The 22,796-nt window shown below is 35.8% G+C and overlaps 2 protein-coding genes across 22 annotated transcripts in view; one reads left to right on the forward strand and one right to left on the reverse strand.

Moving 5' to 3' along the window:
• Positions 1-19,816, forward strand: part of LOC143373955 (uncharacterized) — a 78,033-nt gene extending 58,217 nt beyond the window's left edge. The window contains exon 2 of the mRNA XM_076821715.1: positions 19,355-19,816. Within this exon, the coding sequence (XP_076677830.1) occupies positions 19,355-19,720 (366 nt within the window). The 3' untranslated portion in view covers positions 19,721-19,816. The remainder of the gene's footprint in view (positions 1-19,354) is intronic.
• Positions 1-22,796, reverse strand: part of LOC143373925 (uncharacterized) — a 476,822-nt gene that overhangs the window by 199,999 nt on the left and 254,027 nt on the right. The gene's annotated exons all lie outside the window — the stretch shown is intronic.

Consider the following 22,796-nt stretch of genomic DNA (forward strand, 5'->3'; position numbering starts at 1 on the left):
TGTGAAATACAATAAGTTAGTTCAGTACTTTTTGATATATTCGCTGACATAAAAAAAATGTGGTTTCAAGAAAACTGTAACTACAGATTCCGTACAACATAATTTTCAACTAAAACACTGATATTCCATTTTATATTTTATGACTTTTTATTTATTTTCCTTATTCATTGCTGCCGACAAAAATTCCAAGAATGTATACACGTATGTACATATTAGGTTGGCAAGGATGAAATTTGTAGTTAAGAATATTGCCAACTTTAACAGTTTATTATTTGACATTGGCTTAATATTTTACCGTTCTGTTTTTTTTTGTTAGAAAGTTACATATCTCGCCTGTTTAAAGAAGTCATTGTAAGCACTACAAAATATTAAAAACTTTTTTTAAAATTAATTTTGTTAAAAATGGAACGGTCGGAAATTCGCACTATTATGAAGTATGAGTTCTTACGTGAAACTAAGGCATCGCAGACCGCGCGAAACATTAATAGTGTATTTGGCTCTAGTGTTACTACAGAGCAGACAGTATCAAATTGGTTCGCCAAATTTCGTACAGGTAACTTTGACCTCACAAATGAGCCACGCGGTCGCCCAGGATCAAAGGTCAATAATGACGAACTAAAGATCACCGTTGAGTCTGACCCATCTCAGAGTGCCTATGAATTATCATTGAAGTTTGGTGTTAGCAAACAAACAATATTAACGCATGCAGCTCAAATCGGTATGGTGAAAAAGTTGGATAAGTGGGTTCCACATGAACTGAGTGAAAAACAGAAACAAACATTATCTATAAATGTACACAAGTCCTTCATTCCAAACATTTCATCGCTACTTAATACATATCGTTCATGAAACAAACACATTTTTAATACATAAATGGCCGTCCATCCACCCTGGTGGAAAGCTCCAGGTCCGCGAAAAGAATTTCCTCCAGGACGAGCTCCGTCAAAAAAGCTAATCATAATTTCTCGTAATTCTTTGTAATCATCTCCCAGGTGTTTCTGTTTTATATTACGGAGGCAGAAGCTTAATACTAATTGTACGAACTGGAGCATTCCACGAACATGATGCTCTTCGCAATACTCGACCGAAAATTTGATCCATTTTCGCCCAAGCCTTATGAAATCCTTTAAAAATAGTTACTTCTGTAGCTGAAGATTTCAACATTTTTTCTTCAAATGTAGCACTTAGTACAATTTCATACATATGATGACGCCAGTGGCGGATTCAGAGGGGTTGGGGGAGGGTGCCCCTCCCTCAAGGGAAAAATACTTATTTTCATTGGCAAAATACTTATTTTCATTTACAAAATACTTATTTTAATTTGTAAAATACTTATTTTCATTTGCAAAATACTTATTTTAATTTGTAAAATACTTATTTTCATTTGCAAAATACTTATTTTAATTTGCAAAATACTTATTTTCATTTGCAAAATGCTTATTTTCATTTGCAAAATACTTATTTTAACTTAACAATAGGGTAGATGTCCCATTTGCTGCCAGTATCGCTATTACTGCCACTTTATTTATTTCACTTAAAAAAAAACGTAACGTATAAAGAATGTACTATAATAATAAGAAGAGCAGTCCCAATTTTATGATAAATTCTTTTTTACACTATTCTGCGTGTTTATTAAGTAAAATAAATAAAGTAGCAGTAATAGAGACGCTGGCAGTAATTGGGACATTTACCCTATGAGAGAAAATATGATAAATCCAACAAAAAAAACACTTTTTCATTTAGCGGGAAAATATTATTGGGAAAGGTCCCTGGTTTATTTCTCAGACCTATACCCCCCCCCCCCCACCTCAAGAAAATTTTAGATTCGCCCCTGCGCTCCCCCCCCCCTGCCAAAGATCCCAAATCCACCCCCAGATGACGCCAAGGTAGGTACAATAAATCTCGCCCAACCATTTGCTCCAATATGACGCACACTCCTTAGAATCGTCCTATATCTGTAGCTGTTGTATGACAGCAAATAGCTAGCAGGTACCTTATTTACTAGTTCCCAATCTTGTAATATATAGGTGGAACACCACTAATGCTTGTTCTTTTACAGTAATTTTAGAAATTGCAGCAACTCCAAGAAGTCTTTCGTTTCGTCCGCAACTAATAACAACAGGTGATCTGTCTACCTGTCGTTTGACTGTAAAGCACGATGATGTTTTCCCATCCCAACGTACCGCTACAGTCTCCAGTAGACCTGTTCGAAAGGCTACTCGTAATTTGATGGTCCTTTCTGCGCGAAGACAACGGCGATAACGCCGAATCGAAGAGCGATTAATTATTAAATCCTCCACTTTATGCTGTAATGCCGCAGCGGTACCAATAACAATGCGAACTGCATCTCGGTCACTCACTTTGCACTTGTCCAAAATCGCCACGAGTTTCATATTAATTACCTCTTCTTTGGTCTGCTCGGACCTGGTTCACTAAAAAAATCAGGTTCTTCTGTAATCTATATAATAGAACCTTGAAATGCAGTAGCATCTTCGAGTATAGCGTGAACCAGAAATGGTTCGTCACTCGAAGATATTAATTGAAGTTGCCTTTCTTCCATAATGAGAGTGAAATGTTTACCTGATTTCTACGAAGAAGTTAAACAAAAATTATTAAAAGAACATCATACTTTCTATTTCCGCGATTGCTTGAAATCGTTGTGTTCGTAGCTCTTCTCCTCGCCGAAGTGCTTGCCGACTTTCTTCCCTCGTTAAAATCTGCTCGCAGCATTGATCCCGGCCTTCCCCTTTTTCTTTGATTTAGAAGCAGAAGTTTGTCTTCTTCGGTTTCAATTAGATTCAACGCATCTTGGTGAGCGATATCAAAAAGATCATCTAATGAGCTTAGAAATTCTTTTTCTTTCCTCTCTTGCAGCTCACTTCGCCGTTTTCGGGATCGTTGCAGCGTTCGCCAATGCTGATACATCGCTAATAATTTTTCAACGCTGTGATGCGTTCCTTTTTTCGGGATACGTGCTTTATCCCAAAAAACTTCCACTTCTTTTACAACTACAGCGGCGCTTGATCGAAGATTCAGCTTTTCTTTACGTAAATTATAAAATAGTACACGCAAAACCTGTCCATTGCTAGGAAGTTTTGCGCCAGCAATTACACTTTCGTCATGCTCTAGGAGAAATATTTTGTCATTGCTTCTAAGTTCCATTCTTCTAAATTCACTGACACTTCGAGTACACCAATCTCCGCGAAACGTGCACCTCGAACTCTCAACGATTACTAACAGTGAACGCTTGCTGTTACTACCGAGGGTCACGTTTGGATAACGATTTCCTTTATAATGGTAGAAGGGCCTCCGCAGGTAAAAACCTGAAAGGCTAGCTGAATAGGCGACTGGTTTTCGTACCTTTAGGCAGTGGCTCCCGTAACCAGGTAATGTGACTCTGTCAGACGCTGCGTTCTACAGGGTCATCATTTAATCTTGCAACCCGCGCTCGCGCGAACTGGTAAAATGACAACAGCGCCTCGCGGACGCATTCCCCCACACAGCACCGTAACATTGCAGCAACGTCTCTGCAATGATACGGGCGATATATTGCAGGAGCGTTGCCACTCCAATATTTCTGCAATATGGTACGGTAATGTGGGTGGAATTTTGCTGGGGCGTTGCCACTGGAATATTGCGCGACGATGTGCGCGCAATGTTGCAGGAATATTGTAGGATCGTTGCCAATGGAACATTGCGCGGCAACGAAATTGCAATATTGCTGAAATATTGTACGATCGTTGCCAACGGAACATTGCACGGCAACGAACTTGCAATATTGCAGGATCGTTGCCACTCCAATAATGCACAAAAATATTGCAGCATCGTTCCTGCAATATTGCAATGCAACCTGCAACAACACAATATTGCAGCAACGTTCCTACAATACTGCTGCAACGAAGTGTGCTGTATGGGATGCGCCGGCCCGGGGTTCGGAGAGCTGCCACCGATCGCTGGACAGCAGTGATGACCGAGCTTCGAAAACTTTAGGATGGTCTCTTTCAAATTAACGTCGCAAAGAGCTGCTTGAAATTTCCCGGCCCGAGTTGAAGAATTTGGGGCCTTTTTCGTATAACTTTTGAACTATAAAAGATATCGGAATGCAATTTGCGCCGAAAAATGAGGAAAAATTATTCCCTCTTAATGATGGATAATTTAACATAATTTACGTTTACTTAATTTTTCTTTTATCAGTTTTTTAACTAATCGTTACGAAAACCTTTGCAAACCGGTTATTTGATACTGTATTTGATACTGATTGATTAAATATCTTGACTTTTCGTTAACTGGCTCGTATTTCCCTCGTCTCCCCTACTCTATTAGAATATTGGAAACTTGCTGAGCGGGAGCGCAGGGAGTTTGCTTACATGACAATAGCTGAAACCAATCCTTGGTTATTACTTTACGCAATTTATTCGCCGGAATGAAGTGTACTCGTAACCTAGCAAGTTTAACTAAAGTTCTTTGCGAATATCTCGGAAATTAAGGCCGAGCGGCGGTTGCAGTGGCTCACAGCCATAATCGTACAGTCTTTAAAATCGCATAATTTTTTTAAAATTAATCCAAACGACCTGAGTTTTTTTTAGAAGCTAGAAGGATTCGTTTGCAAAGCAAAGTGATTCGTCGTTTTAAAAAAAAATTCACTTGGTCGGAATAGCAAAAAAAAAATAGAAAAGGTCGTTTTTTCAATTTTTTTTTGTGAGCGTGTAATGAAGAATCAAAAAATCCGTTTGTAGATTGGAGTAAGTTGTATACGTGCCTAAAATTTCATGAAAATCGGTTAAAGTTGCTCTGAGCTATAAACGCTTAAAGATCGCAGAATAAAGTCGAGAATCGCTGATTTTGGGAATTTCCGCGATTCTCGACCTTATTTAGTTTATAGCTCAGAGCAACGTTAACCGATTTTCATAAAATTTTAGGCACCTATATAACTTACTTAAATCTACAAACGGGTTTTTTGAATTTACGTTACAGGCTCACAAAAAAAAGGTTAAAAAAACGACCTTTCCTAATTTTTTTTTGCTATTTCGACCAAGTGCATTTTTTTCTAAACAACGAATCACGTCACTTAGAAAACTAATCCTTCTAGCTTCTAAAAAAAACTCAAGTCGTTTGGATTAATTTTAAAAAAGTTATGCGATTTTAAAGTGTGTACGATTATGGCTGTGAGCCACTGTATGTGTATAGGAAAAAGTTACTCAGAGTAATGATCCTGGCAACGTAGGTATATATTTTCAAGGTTATTAAAATCAAGGAGGAATACTTAAAGTATATAATTATCCAATAAATATTTCCACATATATCGCGCGATCGCGTAATAATTCAGTGAATTACGACATCTGAAATGCACTAATGGCTATATGTATAACAGAATATCACCAGCATGATTTTCGATGGGTGCTCGTGAAACCTAATTAGGCCGCAGCGAACGTGCACCATCGATCTCGCTTGAAATCCGATTGCATCTGCATTTCTCCTCGAACCGTATAGTCGTGTCTCAATGACTAGGCAAAATCCCTAAATTGCTTGTCGACCTGCATTAATCAGTAAATCACTTGTACGTCGATTATGATGAATCTTCTCCGTGTTTCGAATCAAGAGCTATTGAATTACAAGTTACTCCGAATCTTCTTCGACTGATTCCTCGCTTAATCGCTCTTTTTAAATTCGATCAAAGAGGAAGAATTTCGAAAGTTAATCCAGGAGGCAAGTACCTGCATCTGATTTAAATACACAGTACCAAATAAAGATATGAGTTGTGTCAACTTCATTTCTGGTTTAACACCTTTGTCGCTAAATTATTTTATATTCAATACAATATTCTTCTTCCGTATTCTCTTAAAATTTCGGCTACCTTCTAGGGGAAAATAGTTAGCTTTCACGTTGTCTTTTACGAAAAGGGAGATAGTCAAACAGAAAGGTGAGGAAATAACAAGCAAAAAACTAATGACATTTAAGGTAATCAATCAAGAGATTTCTTAAATGTACGCATTGGTGTTTTAACTCGGCGGGAGGCGCTACTGGGTAAAATTTACCACAGAGGCGCTAGTTGCGAAAATATGAAGACTGACTTTTTGTTACAATTTTTTTAAAGAACTCTAATAAAGATTTTAAGATATTTCACAAATTTTGTTTGATTCTTAAAACACTGTACTTTAACATAAAAATTACAAAGTTAAAAAAATATTCTGAAACCGTGTTTTTTTACGTTTCAATTTTGGGTATTTTTCACCCGGTAGCGACAACCTGTCTTACAATGTGGGGTGCGCCTCCCGCCGCACAGTGGGGCTGGAGAGGAAAAAAGTCTTAAAATGAAAGTTGTATTTTTATGTATCCATCACTATATCCTGAAAGCCAATAGACCAACGTATCTAACGTATATGACAGATATGTCATATTCATGTTAATTGCAAAGAAAAATTGATCTGAAGTTAACCTTTCGTGTCAATATTTGTACGAGATTGTCGAATTTTTTCGGAATTCCTCTAGATATTTTTATTTTTTTACCGCATGTATTTCGAATGTGTATAGTCTCAGCTTATTTGTGACATAAATATTCTTCGAAAATTCTTCACTGTAATCCCACTATACGACTTCAAACGAAGCTACCCAGTATTTCAAGTTTTCATTAACTTTTTTAGGTTTATAAACAAAGGTCCGCCTTCCTCCGGGCTCTAGATAGTACTAATTGAAAGCAGATACCATCTACTAACAGCCATAAAAAAATTGGGTGCAACTATTTGCAACTTTGGCTGTTATTAATACATAATCACCCGACTGCGCTGTGCACTCTTCGTTTTTTCGGTTTATTACTATTTCATTTGTTAAAGATGCTTCAATTTTATTTATGTTGCTGTCCATATAAGCGTTGGCTATTAACAAATAATATAAAAAAAAGTACTCAAAAATATTGAGAAACACCGAAGTTATGACATTTTTTCCGCGAATCCTATGTTACGTGCCCCACTGTGCGCCGGGTTAAGTAGATTATTAATCTCTCTTATTAATCTCTCTTTAAAAAAAAGAAACTCATATTTAAATTCATCCTCGTTTCTCTTACGTAGGATCAGAAATTGTTTTCGGTGAATCCATGCATCCTCTATAAGTGTAAATTTATTTTTAGCTTATTACCAATAATTTATTCTGTTCCCTTTGCTACGTTGTTTATATGTGGTTTGTTTTATGACGATATGGATGGATACACCTGACTTTTAGCAATTTTGTAAATTTGTGACATATGTTGTAATTTCAATTAATTTCTCCACGTTTGTGTATGCCCTTTCTGTAGATAATATTATTATTATATAATTTGATAATTTGGAGCCCAAGGCATAGGCAATATGTTAACTTAATTGAACGTGTCCAGCATAAGTTCCTCAGGCTGGTCTTGAGGGCAACTGGCTGCCCTATGCGGTTCTACGTACCATGATTATGGTCCTGCCTTACGCAAAACGAGGCTCACTACCCTCAGTGACCGCCGTCGTGTTTTCCGACCTAATGTTTCTGTATAGGGTTATTCACGGTCAGATTAATTGTCACGAGCTCGTTGCATCGTTACGTTTTCACGCCCCCGAACGGTCATTGCGTCTGAGACCCCTCTTTAAGCCACAGATACCGGAATATCACCACTATACCGCTGACCCCATAAACCGTGCCATGGAGGAGGTCAATCAGTGCCTCGCGGAAATAGATTTGTTCTCTATATCTCAAAATTCATTTCGGAATCAATTGTTTGACCAACTCTTAGTATAATCTTTCAATCTCGCTGTAGCGTTTTTGTTGTAATATAGTAAGTAATTATAATCTCGATACTTGTCGCTCCATCTATTGGTCGACAGCGAATTTATACAGCGACCTGAATATATATTCTCTGTTTCTTTTTTGCACACACAAGACTGTAACGCAAAGAAACGTGTTGCCGATTAGGCTTTTGCCGTACTATATTATACTTTGTTATATTACAATTAGTAACTCAGTGTTCAGTTATTCAACAACCATTCCAACAGTTTTATTGTTTTTTAGTACGCGGACGGTTTAATCTTACTTGTATTTACCTGTATATTATGTACTCTAAAGGGTTTTTCCCGTAAATAATAATAATAATAATAATAATTATAATAATAATAATAATAATAATAATAATAATAATAATAATAATAATAATAATAATAATAATAATAATAATAATAATAATAATAATAATAATAATAATAATAATAATAATAATAATAATAAATATAATAATAAATATAATAATAATAATAATAATAATAATATAAATAATAATAATTATTATTATTATTATTATTATTATAATAATAATAATAATAATAATAATAAATATTATTATTATTATTATTTATATTATTATTATTTACGGGAAAAACCCTTTAGAGTACATAATATACAGGTAAATACAAGTAAGATTAATAATTATTATTATTATTATTATTATTATTATTATTTACGGGAAAAACCCCTTAGAGTACATAATATACAGGTAAATACAAGTAAGATTAATAATAATTATTATTATTATTATTATAGTTCAAACATACAATTAATTATGCATATAAAAGGGGATGTATGATTTATTTAGTTGCAACTACTTAAAGTGGACTATAATATGTAAACATATTCGTGTGCATTAGTACGCATATGAATATTCCATATTCATGCATGTAGTTTCGATCCGTTCCAAGCGATTGCATGTTTCGATTCTCGTTTATCGGTATTTGCCTGCATGAAATCAAATTGCTTAATGTGCCGAACGGTGAGCACATTTGAATGGAGCCAGTGACCGCGATTTCACCATTGATACGAATACCTGTCTGAGCTTAGCGGCGCCGTATATCATTTCCTTCGTCGAAGAAGTTCTCGAAAACGCGCTCTTCGTACTCTCACCAACATGCTCCGCTTCATTGAATGTTTACAATCTGTTGTGGAATTCAGAAGTGGAAAGCCATTGGAAAAAGATCAGAAGACTAAAGCAAACGTTGTAATATTGCGAGTAGAGGTACTATAAACAACTTCTCTTCAATTTACACAGACCCATCGTTATTTCTGATGCTATCTACTCATATTACACCTAAACAGTATGCTACAGAAAACAACAAGGACATGTAGGTAGGGGAGACCGGGGCTAAAAGCTCCGGGGGTAAGTTGTTCCGACGGCTCTATCTTCAAAATAAAAAGAGCGTTGTAAGGTAAATGTACCAATGACTAGCCATGTAATGCATGGCCACTGATGCAGATATTAATTATTATTAAGCTATGTATATCAATCAGGCACAATATATTGATTAATTTGTGTTATATAATCCTTAAACTTCATACACTAAAAATGATTTTGATAAATATTATGGTTAAAACACTTAAAAAATTGTTTGAAATCTCACAGTAAAGACGCATGACGAATTTTGCTAGATTCTTCAGAATTTGCTAAGGAGTAAGCGATGTTGGTTAAGCGAATAATTAGTGTAATATTGAGTTTCTTTATACGAACGAATAACTTATGGAATCCTAAGAGTATTTAAAGCAAGTAATTAACGCGGTATTACGCATTTAGATTGTATTTTATGTAAAAAATACGTGGCTATATATCGGTACAAAATATTCGTGTCTGACCCAATTATTAACCAAGCGTCCATGTATAAGGCAAGTCGCGATTTAGTATACTCAAAGACTTGCACTAGTGTATAATCAGGAGTATTTTTTAATAGTATAAAGTGTTTTGATTTGGCCTAATGCAATTCCAAATAAAAAAGCCAAAAAATCAAATAGGATCTCTACGATATTAACGTCTGAAGAATGGCAGATGCATCACATTCAAATCCAGGAGGAGAAACTAAGAAAACAAATGGAAATACAAGAAAGAAAAAGACTTAGAGATGAAGCAAAGAAGAAAAGTTGAAGAAAAAAAGCTATTGCCGAGGAAAACAAAAAACTTAACAATGAAATTAAAAAATTAATAGCCGAAAAAAGAAGATAATAAAAAAAGAAAAACATAAGTATATTTAATAAATAATAAAGATATAATTGTAATAATATATATAATACAAAATTATATTACTTATAAGATAAATAAAATGTTTTTAATTTTATTTCCTAATCTGTTTATTATGGTTACTTATATAATAATTTTATATATCTGTACTTCTTAATTTTCCTTGACGGGTTTTTCCATTTAAGACAAAGAAACAGTTTTTAAAATAATTTTTACGCGATTATAAAACCTATGGCTAGGTACTGGGACATGAAAATTGGGATGCTAGGTCAATCGCGTGAGGTTGGCTATGTATTGGTACATTTACACGTACAGATATTCTTGTTTATTTTATGTTAAATATCAAACAAATAAAATTTTGTTATGTAAATACTGATGAGAAACAACAAAATCTTTATGAATGAAAAAAAGTTCCATTTAAATTCTTAATTTTATACACAATATTCATTATACTTTGCCACCGTTTCCTTAAACGGCTAGTTATTGGTACATTTACCTTACTTTAAATTATTTTTTCCGCGTGAGTTGATCACGCCACTCTGCCGCCCACTTTAATACCGTCCGCGACAGCGAATCGTGTGGTTGTAAGCAAGGACCTATTAGTCGCGTACCAGATAAGTAAAAAAAATTTCTATCATTATTTTCTGGTCTATATCAATTATTTAACGTCGATATTATAGATTTATTCGTTCTTATGGATCAAATGACATTTAAGAAGATGGCGTGATAGCGTTTATCGTTTGAATATATGTATAAGCAGAATAGTCTTTGAAATTGCTACATGTGTCGGCAGGGGCTAATTGTAACCGTGACTTGGGGCACGTTGTTACCGTAACAACTTGCCCCACCGCAAATGTATAAGGTGAATGTCCCAATTTCTGCTGATTTAAGAGGTAACTCGTCATAAAGAAGGTGTAAAAAAATTGTTTGTGATGAAAATTTTGCAGAGTAATTGATTAATTCTTTAATAATAAATCAACCAATTCAAAAACTATTTAAGGAAGATATTTCAAGATGTTTAACTATTAGTAATTTGTAATTAAATATGTAATGCTCTAAATGTCCTTATTTCTGCTCATTTAAGAGGTAACTCGTCATAAAGAAGGTGTAAAAAATTTGTTTGTGATCAAAATTTGCAGAGTAATTGATTAATTCTTTAATAATAAATCAACCAATTCAAAAACTATTTAAGGAAGATATTTCAAGATGTTTAACTATTAGTAATTTGTAATTAAATATGTAATGCTCTAAATGTCCTTATTTCTGCTCATTTAAGAGGTAACTCGTCATAAAGAAGGTGTAAAAAATTTGTTTGTGATCAAAATTTGCAGAGTAATTGATTAATTCTTTAATAATAAATCAACCAATTCAAAAACTATTTAAGGAAGATATTTCAAGATGTTTAACTATTAGTAATTTATAATTAAATATGTAATGCTCTAAATGTCCCAATTTCTGCTCATTTAAGAGGTAACTCGTCATAAAGAAGGTGTAAAAAAATTGTTTGTGATGAAAATTTGCAGAGTAATTGATTAATTCTTTAATAATAAATCAACCAATTCAAAAACTATTTATGAAAGATATTTCAAGATGTTTAACTATTAGTAATTTGTAATTAAATATGTAATGCTCTAAATGTCCTTATTTCTGCTGATTTAAGAGGTAACTCGTCATAAAGAAGGTGAAAAAAATTGTTTGTGATGAAAATTTGCAGAGTTATTGATTAATTCTTTAATAATAAATCAACCAATTCAAAAACTATTTATGAAAGATATTTCAAGATGTTTAACTATTAGTAATTTGTAATTAAATATGTAATGCTCTAAATGTCCTTATTTCTGCTCAGGAAAAATAGCGATGTATGTATCGCCCCAAGCTCGTGCAACACTCGCGTAAATGTTTAAAAAATTTAGAATTATTTTGTTGCAACTATAGTACAAACGTGACGCTTATAATAATAAGAAAAATACGAAATGTGCAGAAATTGGGACATTCACCTTAAATTGTTTCCGCTGTGCTTTAAGATGCGAACATGTGAATGAAAGGCGGAAAGGGACACGACTTCGATCGAAGTTATGCGTAAAGATAAATAAAAACTGTCGGTAGAGAATTTAATATCTGCCACATGATTCTATCGCGATTTTTTAAAATAATACAGTGTGGACAAGAGGCCACAGTAGGCTACAAGTATGAATCTTAATAAGTAGGTACCTACATACAGTTGAATGTAAGACTGATTAGTAGATTATAGTTTTTATACCAAAGATAATGTTTATGGTTATTATATCGTTTTGGTTTTCTTTTATAGATAATACAGTTTTGTTGGTCCGAACCTTCATAAATAAACATTATCAATAAAATTCTGTTTTATTTCATTAGAAAATGAAATATTTCATTAAAAGACAACTCTTATATCTTAGTAACAACTTACCCCAATGCGATAACAACTTGCCCCAAATAGGGGTAAGAAGTTCCGCTTCGATCAGCCACAAATAAATTACTTTCTATGAAAAACCTCTTACAATAAATCAAATACAAGCTTAAAATCAGAAAATATAATAAATTTAACAAAAAAAATTAATGAATAGTGAAGGGAATAACTACTTTATTTTCCAGTCATTTTTTATGTTTTATCGAAATCGGAACTTTTAGCCCCGGCCTCCCCTACACATATTTGCCTCTCCGCATGCTTTCTGTGTTTTTGAATGTATAACAAATTTTTAAATTCCAGGGAGGATATATATTGTTGCGTCGGGGCGATTCTATCGCAGGCCACCCCGACGCAAAGGAGTAGAATAATTAGACGGACGCACACACGACGCAACTATATTTGGTACACAGGACACAGGCTATGCATACAGAAAGCTACAGGCTAAGCCGGACACGTCCGGCCGCGATGGCGTATGCTAGAAAACCGTCTTCTTGTCGGCCTCCCGATCGTCCTCTTCAAGGGAGCCGACCTTCTTCTATCTTCAGCTACGAGCAACAGCAGGCTATGCACGGGCCTATACCCGGTGCTCGCAACAATATTTTATTACATTCGAATTTACATGCTAAGAAGAAGATTGCGAATAAAGCAAAGAAATTCATTGTTCACAGATGTTTTCACATAGGGTAGACCGGGTCGAATCGGATCACAGGGCGAATCGGATCAAAATAGGAATTTAGTCCATATTTCTTACACCGCGATAGAAATGAGCATTCCGATCGTTCGTAGTACCTCGTCCCTCTCCCCCGCACCTACCGCAAAAGCCCGTTAATTGTTTTAAGTCATTGTTTAGAGCTGGCATACGTTTTCACTGACATGGACGCGTGCGAACGTTACAATTTTGGCCCGAATCTAACCTACGTAATCTGCAATTTCGTATTTAAAATAAAAAGTAAGCTTGATAATTCCAATGTGTTTATTGTTATTAGTTTGCACGGAGCCCAAGTTTAGTATTTGATGTATTTTAGACTATTATATCATAATATGTTTATGTAATCTACACCCTTTGAAATACTAATATATGGGGCTAATCGGATCACGTTATTTGGGGTGAATCGGATCACTCTTTATTTTCATTTGAGTATTTTTATGATTATAAATATGATAATTGTTTATATACAGATGGTTAGTACGTACGTAAAAAAGAGCAATCAGGGATCATTATGTCTCCAAATAAAAATAAAGGAATCTGTGATAAAAATTAAATTTAGAGAAATGACAAAAATAAATAAATTAATGGTCTTAAGAAGGTGGTGTTGTATTTACTCTGGTGAAAAATTAATTCGTCCACTTTCAGAAGATTATCTGAGAAGTGTGATGCCACGAGAGTTGTGCTGATAGAGGCGGCAAAAAACGGCAATATCCTTCCGATCTGTGTGCTGAGTAGTGTCACTTGACTTCACTGTCATTAAATTAGATTTGTTTAAGTTGATTCTAAAGGTTTTGTTATGAAAATTTCAGTTTTTTTCCAGAAATGTATGGGTTATCCGATTCGCCCCAAGTTTCGGGGTGAATCGGATATTTCTGACTTTTTGGTTTTTTGTTTGCAGAAGAAACATTTTTACGTTTGATTTTATTTTCTATTATTAATCTTAAAGCCAAAAGTGTACTAGTTACGAATATACAATAAAAAATTAGTTTTTTCATGTTCGACTAGTATTTTTTTTACCGTCAAACACAAAGTGGTCCGATTCGCCCCGATCTACCCTAATTCTAAATCTGCTTCCGTTGCAGCGTGAGTAGCTATTTAATAATGTGACACGTTGATTTCTTATAATGGAAGATGGTGCATCAGTGGAATGTTATTTTGCAAAAGTAGGTCAAAAGAATTTTATGCAGATGCAGGGGCAGAGATTTTGACCAAAAGCAATTTCCACTGTTACAGTAGACGGTATTGACCATGCTCGAGCTGTTTAAAAAGCATCGCTTTTAATGAGGTAACGCTCTTTGCTCGTTAAGGGGTTATACCTAATTAGGCGGCCGAAAAGAGGCGAAGACTTGTGAATTTTTTTTGAAGAAGCGGAAGCGTATATTTTTACAAAATTTTTTGCACTTAAAAGAGCAACATTTAAAGAACATTTGGTAATTTTTTCGTAGAAAAATATTCACGTTTATAATAAAGTAGCAACCGACATCCAAGAGGCATTTTTAAAGATTTGCTTTTGCGGCGAGCACTGCCATTCGGAATCAGATTATCTAAAATCAAAAAACAAAAAAGATTTCGTTAGTATGTTAATGTATCCTCAGGTTGACGGAGATAATTTTCTGAAATATTAATTTAAAACAAAATTAAAAAATTTGAAATCCTGATTTTTTCGTGCAAAAATCATGCGAAAAAAATCAGGATTTCAACTGTAAATAGCCGCCATTTTGTTTTACATTAATATTTTGGAAAATTTTCTCCGTCAACCTGAGGGTACATTAATATACTAACGAAATCTTTTTTGTTTTTAGATTCTAGATAATTTGGTTCCGAATGGCAGTGCTCACCGCAAAACCAAATTTTTAAAAAGGCTTCTTGGATGTGGGTTGTTAATTTAGTATAAACACAAATATTCTTGTACGAAAAAATTACCAAATATTCTTTAAATGTTGCTCTTTTATATGCAAAATGTTCTGTAAAAATACATGCTTCCGCTTTTTCAAAAAAAATTCACAAACATTCACCTCTTTTCGGTCGCCTGATTTTTCTGTATAAATCAATAGTTAAATATCACAGTAATATGCTCCGAAATCCGCAAAACGAAATTCGAAAAATTAAAGCGGATATAGCCGGTTTTGCTACGGAGCACCGGGTTATGAGAAAACTTTAAATGCGTTTTTCTTGAAACCACAGTTTTACAATTAGTGGGCGATGTAACTCCAAAAATATTCAACCGATCGACTTGACCATGTGCACGGATATTTGTGAACATATTCTCCACAGAGCTTAGCTATTGGTATAATGATATTGTTTAAATAAATAAATTTCGTTCGAAAAAATGAACATTTTTTTCAAGAGGCCGCTATTTGTTCAATTTTGCATCTTTTAAGTTATGAATTTATACGATTTGTGCGGGCACTCATAAACTAAACAAGAAATGTTGAATCTTTGGTTTTAGACGAATACAGTAGACGCTATGTTGCCCGCTGCGGAACAATTGCGTCGCAAACGGACTGGACATAAGCCCTTATAACTCTGTTATTTGCCGCTCTTTTTTAATAAAATTTTTTTTTCATCTACCTTAATCTCACAATATAATATCCTGAAAATTTCAAAAAGATCGATTAAATACTTTCTTTAAAAAAAAATTCCCTAAAAATGCCTCGATTTTCAGCTAGTTACACCAGGGTCCCCCCTTAGGCGATACACTGTGTTCAAAATGCTTGAGGGTTTATCGCGCGATATTAAGAGTACAGTAAAGGTAGATTTTCACTGTCCTTTTCGCCAGACAACAGTCACAAATTAAACAGCGTCGCACTTTTTGACTTTATCTCGTCAAAATTTACTTCTATTTTCTTTATCTTTCTCTTCTAACATATTCCAATTTTAACCACTTGTTTTCCTTGTAGATTCTTCTTTATAATTCAAGTAAAGTAGCAATAGTATAATTCAACAAAAGAGCCACGTGATCTTTGAACATTTAGAAAAAAAGATTTTACAAGAGACGTCCAGCGCTCGAAAATTAAAAAAATTTGAAACTTTGCAGGAATGTAGTTCAAACGATACCAATAACGTAACCATTTTTTGTTTCGTTAATGAAACCGTCCCAAGGGTGAAAACACTCCCTGAAAGAAATTGTGAGTTTTCATATTATCGTGAATGTATACTTAAAACAAGGGAAGATCCCGAACCCGAAAAATTCAAAAAGTTCTGAAACTGTGGATAAGTACAGGATTTTCTCCTGATTACAACGCAATTTTTTTGCTGCTCAAATTCACTCTAAAGGGGTGAAATTAACCCCTGAAGATTCGGTTATTTTTCGATTTTGTTTTGTAACACGCAAAATGTAAGAGATAGAAAAAAAGTGTCAAGACAGAAGTTACTTCTTTTAATTAGATCTATCAACTCGCAAAAGTTTTATCCATTGTTTAAACAATTACAAAAAAGTTATGAACAAAAACATTAATGATCTTTTTTACATTTCGTTTTTTTCACGTGAAATCTGAACTCGTTGTTTAAATAATTATAAAACAGCATAATCCATATTTTTTTTTCCATACAATTTGAACTCTGTTGTATTGCGGAACTGTATTCCTTGACAATAGAGAAACTTTTGTATCCCATTGTAACGTACCGTAAGCTGCACGACGAGCAATGTTCTTCTAACATTTATTAGGAAATAATTCCTAATAAATGTTAGAAGAACATTGCTCGTCATATTATTATGTAACTATGACAGTCTTCATTTTTTTATTTATCTTGCAAACCAATGTGGTTACATACGGCCGTCTGTAGTACAGGCCGGACACTACGATGTTGCAACACCGCATTTCGAACAACCATCAGTCCGATGACTATGTTCCGACCGGTACCAGAGTCGGCCGTGACATAACGAGCGAAAGGCTTCAGGAAAATTCAAATAGGACTGATGACAGCGTTGCCAAATTCACTACCTATGTTCCGGCCTGTACTACAGACGGCCGTGGGTTACACCATTTCTTCGGACGGTACAATGCTGGGTGTAAGTACTACAATGCAGTACAATCGAGAAAAACGAAGTTCATTTATTCTTTGCTCACCCATGCCGCTGCCTGCATCCTTGCCCACAAACTCTAAAATAATCAAGTATCTACACCTAACATGCCACAACCAGCAATATTAAGCTGCATATGTAGGGTAAAGGCAGGTAATATGGAACGTCTGATTTCAAAAGCTTGTCAAAAGTAGGGGAATTTTTTTTTTTTTAATAAAACTGACATGAGGGGACGAAGGAATTAATGCATAAGGTGAATGTCCCCATTTCTGCTCATTTCGTATTTTTCTTATTATTATATGCGTTACGTTTGTACTATAGTTGCAACAAAATAATTCTAAATTATTTAAACATTTACGCGAGTGTTGCACGAGCTTTGGGCAATCGCTATTCTTCAAGAACAGGAATGCGGACATTTAAAGCATTATATATTTAATTACAAATTACTAACAGTTAAACATCTTGAAATATCTTTCTTAAATAGTTTTTGAATTGGTTGATTTATTATTAAAGAATTAATCCATTACTCTGCAAATTTTGATCACGAACAAATTTTTTACACCTTCTTTATGACGAGTTACCTCTTAAATCAGCAGAAATTGGGACATTCGCCTGAATCATATTTACATCGTCAAATGTAAAAAAAAAAAAATTGTTTTGCAATTATAGTAAGTAAAACTGAAAGGACTGAAAATCGGTTGTTCGAAAAATAGGTCCTAATATGGCACACTTAGGAAATTTGTAAAGAAAACTAAAAAAATTTTACTTTTTTTTTACTAAAAATGAAGATTTATTAAGTAGAAGGTACAAATAAATAAATATACATCATTTTTGGAATTCATCACTGCTTTTTGCGTCTTCTACACGTTGGGCACGTGAATAATACGTCGGAAGCCCCACATTCCTCGTGTGCCCACTGAAAGCAGCGAATACGTTGGGTCTAGTTTTCAGTGTCATTATTTTTATAATTACCATCGCAAAATAAGCATTTCATCATCGTCGTCATCGTCAATATCAACTTCATCTATGTTACTCGGTATGTTCCATATTACGTACACACATGTTCCGACAAGAAATAAATTAACAATTATACTAACAAGGAGAGTATTTTAGGTGTCCGCCTCCGATCATTTTGATTTTTGGATATGTTACAGAGGACCGAAAAATACGAAATACGTGTTTTTTATTTCTCCCTGTTTTCATATTTTGGGGGTGAAAACTGCGTTTAAAGTTAGGGTTGAAAAATCATTTTTGTGGAATATCTCGAGAACTATTAGAGATAGGGGAATAGTGTCAATGGACGAATTTTGTGTCTTTGAATGCGAAATATGACTGACTCACCAGATTTTCAAAAATCGACAAAAATGATTTTTCAACCCTAACTTTGAACGCAGTTTTCACCCTCCAAATATGAAACTGGGGAAAAATAAAAAAACACGTATTTCTTATTTTTCGGTCCTCTATAACATATCCAAAAATCAAAATGATCGGGAGCGGACACCTAAAATACTCTCCTTGTAAGAAGAAAATAACTATATTGGTAAACTATTGTTGAATAATCAAGAACACACATATTTAATGATAAATTATATCAAAATAATACTTTGTAACATACCTTCACTACAATATTTAACTGTTTGATGCACTTTTCAGAAACTTTTACACCCCACGAAAAATATAAACGTTTCTATTTCAGTGATGAATGCCCGACTGATACTCAATTGTCAGTATCACCATCGTCTATTGTGTCTAGGGATCTACTATACACAATTGCCTGAAGAGTTCGTTATTTCTTTATCGAAATTTTACGAAGTTCCATATTACGTGCCGCTCTATATTGCCTGCCTTTACCCTAAAGCCACCCTACTTTTGTATGCTTTTGCCATGCTTTTGCATGACATATGTAATCAGAGTATGACAACTCATATGCATCCCATGTTACATACACATCGTTTGTTTTCAAACGTGGGTGGATTAATGCGTTTGAGAAGCAGATATTCCTTCTAATGTTTCCAACTATGCTTGATGAACATGAGCTATTGGGCGACAGTTCGTTGGCGTGCTCGTTTGCTGTGCCCCACCAATAGCAACAACTTTTAAGCGCACCATGTGCATTCTGAGCCATTCGTTTCTGTGACACGAATGTAGCCATATAATTCGTAATTCATTCTTATGGTGTTGCAGCATTTTTCTTGGCGAGGCGCCTGGCAACTGTGCGACGGAAGAAGGAAAGTAAAGGCGTACGATGATGAGTATAACAGGAGGAAAGTTTCAGCAATCCCCAGGTTCCTTCGCAAGGTAAATGAGTACTGTAGATATACGGCAAACACCAGTACACGCCTACGTCCAACAGGCACTGTCATGCTGAGCCAGGCAACACGATTATGCGCCCAAGTTTATGCGCACGCGAGCATAATAGAGCAATTATCCCCGATAGGATATGCAGGTAGCAACAGACGAGTTGTCCTGTCGCAGCTGCGTGCGTGGAAACGCATCCTATACGAAACGTTTATTTTACAGCCAAGCTTAATTGTATGGCCAGAGGTATGAGTTTCTTGTCGCGATATTCTATTCCTGATGTCGCGCGATAAACGCGGCCCCGCTGCTTCTTGGCATGATTACACCTTCAGACTGGATATGCATATAAAGTGCATCATCGTCCCTACATCAATGAAACAACAAGAAAATACGGACAAACCCAGACTTGCCAAAATGACTCGAAAAAACGTGTATTCATCAAAGTCACAGAAATAAAATTATAGAATATTTTGTACCACTTGCTTCGACTAAATTCAAAGGTTCAGTCCTCCTCTCTTGCGTTCGTCCTGAGTCACACATTTCTTAATTCTTTCTCTGAACGGCATTAGCAGACCTATCGAGTAGATCACACGCGAGGTCCACGGATAAGGCTGGGTTTTGCGAAGACATGTCGTACTTTGTTTGCGCGAGACATGTCCACAAAACCCAGCATCAACCAGCGTCCATTTCCATGACAGCGCTGGCAGAATGCGGGGAAGGTATCTAACCTTCAGAGTTTAGTTAATACATCCCTGGCATGGGCCATTTATACTGTTCTTGTCACTTGCGTTGAATAAAAGCCACAGTTTGTGCAAGTGGAAATCTCCTTATAGCCCGTACATCCCACGATATATTCGCGAAAACTACATACCGTAAGTATGCTTATATTTTCTACGGGAAATATTGCCCGCTCAAGGTCACTGAAAGCAGATGTTCGGCAACTCAGAAATTCAAAAGAATTTGAAACGTTGCAGGTATCTAGTTCAAGTGACGCTAACAAGGTAACCATTTTTCAACATTCAAAACACCCCTCGAAGAAATTGTGAGTTTTCGTATGACATATCGAATAGCAAATTAATTCACAGTTTTATCGTTTTTGATATGGTACGATAAGATGTTAAAAAATTAAAAAAAAAAAATAAGTTTTCAAAATTTATTCCCACCATCTTTCTTTTCGATCCCCAGAAAAAATTATTATGTAGTTACACAGAAAACTATAACTAATCGATTCATCATTTGGCGAATGTTCATTGTTTTTCTGTCATGAACTGGATGAAACAGTTTAGAAAGGCTATTGAAAAAATAAATGTGGTATACACAACGTTCCTGAAATAAGGAACATTCACGTTTAAATTTGACGGGCAAGTGTGCGCAAGAGCATTCCTCCGTCATGAAATACGATATTTCTTTCTTCGGATGGCAAGGTTAATGTTTGCTTAAACCGCGCCAATGACACGACGAACCATCAGCACGTCGTATTTCCTTCGCGCAAACTTCTGGCGAGCGACTAATATTTTAAACAGAACGTATTTACACGGCAGCTCCTTTTTCTGTATGCTCACCGTTCTCTCAACTACTTCTTGCAGCTCCCAGCTTCTTAAATAGAGGCGGGCTATGTATTTAATATTATTCTCATTCTCGCTTTTCGATTCAACCATAAAAATTGACTACTGTAGCCTTCCAGGATAGGGATCAGGATATATTCTGGACAGACGAGGCTTATTTGGATTAGGTAGGAATACATGGTCTGGTTGATAGGACGGGGTTAGAAATTTCGGAAGACAGACGTTGCTTCTCGCTGAGTTTACGCAATTTTACAAGATTCCACTTGACTTTATACTAATGAGGCGTCCAGGAGTTACTCTGTACTCTCCCGTTCGATTGGTGTGCAGGAATATTCTTCCGTACTCTCCACTCTCAACGATTGAGTATTTAAGAAAGGGGCGTTGTACTCTAGCGACTCTACACTACTGAGGCAGCCAGGACTTACTCTGTACTCTCCCGTTCGATTGGCGTCCAGGTATTGTCGTCGAACTCTCCTCTCTTTTCAAACGAGTTGCTCTGTACTCTCTCGACCGATAGGCGTCCAGGTATTATCGCCGTACTCTCCATATCGGTCGAGCGTCCAGGAACAGACTCTAGTGCAGGCCTGTCCAGGGATTTGCTCGCACGAGCAACAGCGAGTTGCTCTTCGCTCTTGAAGGCACCGAGCTAGGCCCCTCGCGCCCCTCAAGAGCGAAAGGTCCCTGTAATGTACTGACCCTTTCTTATCGGTTTTCTCCGACTTTCTCTGTAAATATGATTCACACTAATTACCCAAATGCTGCGTAAATGTAAATACCGCGTCATCCCTGCTACCCATCGTTATCTTAGCCAATGCGTCACCTATCCAAAGTCCTGCCATTCTGCCCTACCCCGTCATCCCCTCTCTTACATTCAGAAACCTTTAAAATTCATCACAGTCCCTTATCCTACAGCATTACTATTCCAAAAGCCACCAGTGTCAGTCACGGAGTCAAGTTAAAACAGTTGAATCTCCAATATTCTTACTTTAAATTGAATAAATATCTTTATAAGTATTATTCGTAAAAACGATAGTTTAAATTATCCTTGGGTCCATTACATCCCAATGGTGGGGCACAACCGTCGCTCTTGCCTTCGCTCGCAACCACTTGCGGTTGCCCTTCGAAGGCAAGAGCAATAGTTGGACGGGCCTGCTCTAGTGCGTACTCCCTCCAGCAGGCGTCCAGGTATTATCGCTGAACTCTCCTGCCGGAGTACCTAAGCTGTCCGAGAACGGCCGTTGGTCGTACCTCGTCCTCTCTCTCTCAGAACAGCGAAGAAGGAAATGCCTTTGCGGGCCTCTAATTTATACCCAATCGTTGCTATCCGCGGCCGCAAAAATCAACAGAGGAGTCGTCAAGCGCGGGCCTCGTGAGCCGCAGTTCCGTGCCCGCACGTCTCTGCTCACGGGCGGCCTACAAGCGTGGTCGCGAAACTTCTCGATGGTCGGAGTTTCTCGTAGCTTCTTTTCTGTATGCTACACTAGGGTATGTGGGGGTATTACTGCGGATGCCCCGATTACTGCGGGTATTCTAAAACAGATCATATTTGATGTTGGAAAGTACATAATCTCTTGAAAATTTTTGATAAAATTATTTTAAACTCTATTACAGATAATTATTAATAAATATGTACAGCAAAGTTATTATTAATTCTTTTATCGTATTTTGAAATTCATCAAGGGTAAACTTCGGTCGATTCCCGATATGGCGCCATGAACACCTGCTTGAAACACATTTATATTTTTGTTATTAACAGTAATACA

Source organism: Andrena cerasifolii, chromosome 10 (assembly GCF_050908995.1).
Source record: "Andrena cerasifolii isolate SP2316 chromosome 10, iyAndCera1_principal, whole genome shotgun sequence".
NCBI classification, from domain to species: domain Eukaryota; kingdom Metazoa; phylum Arthropoda; class Insecta; order Hymenoptera; family Andrenidae; genus Andrena; species Andrena cerasifolii.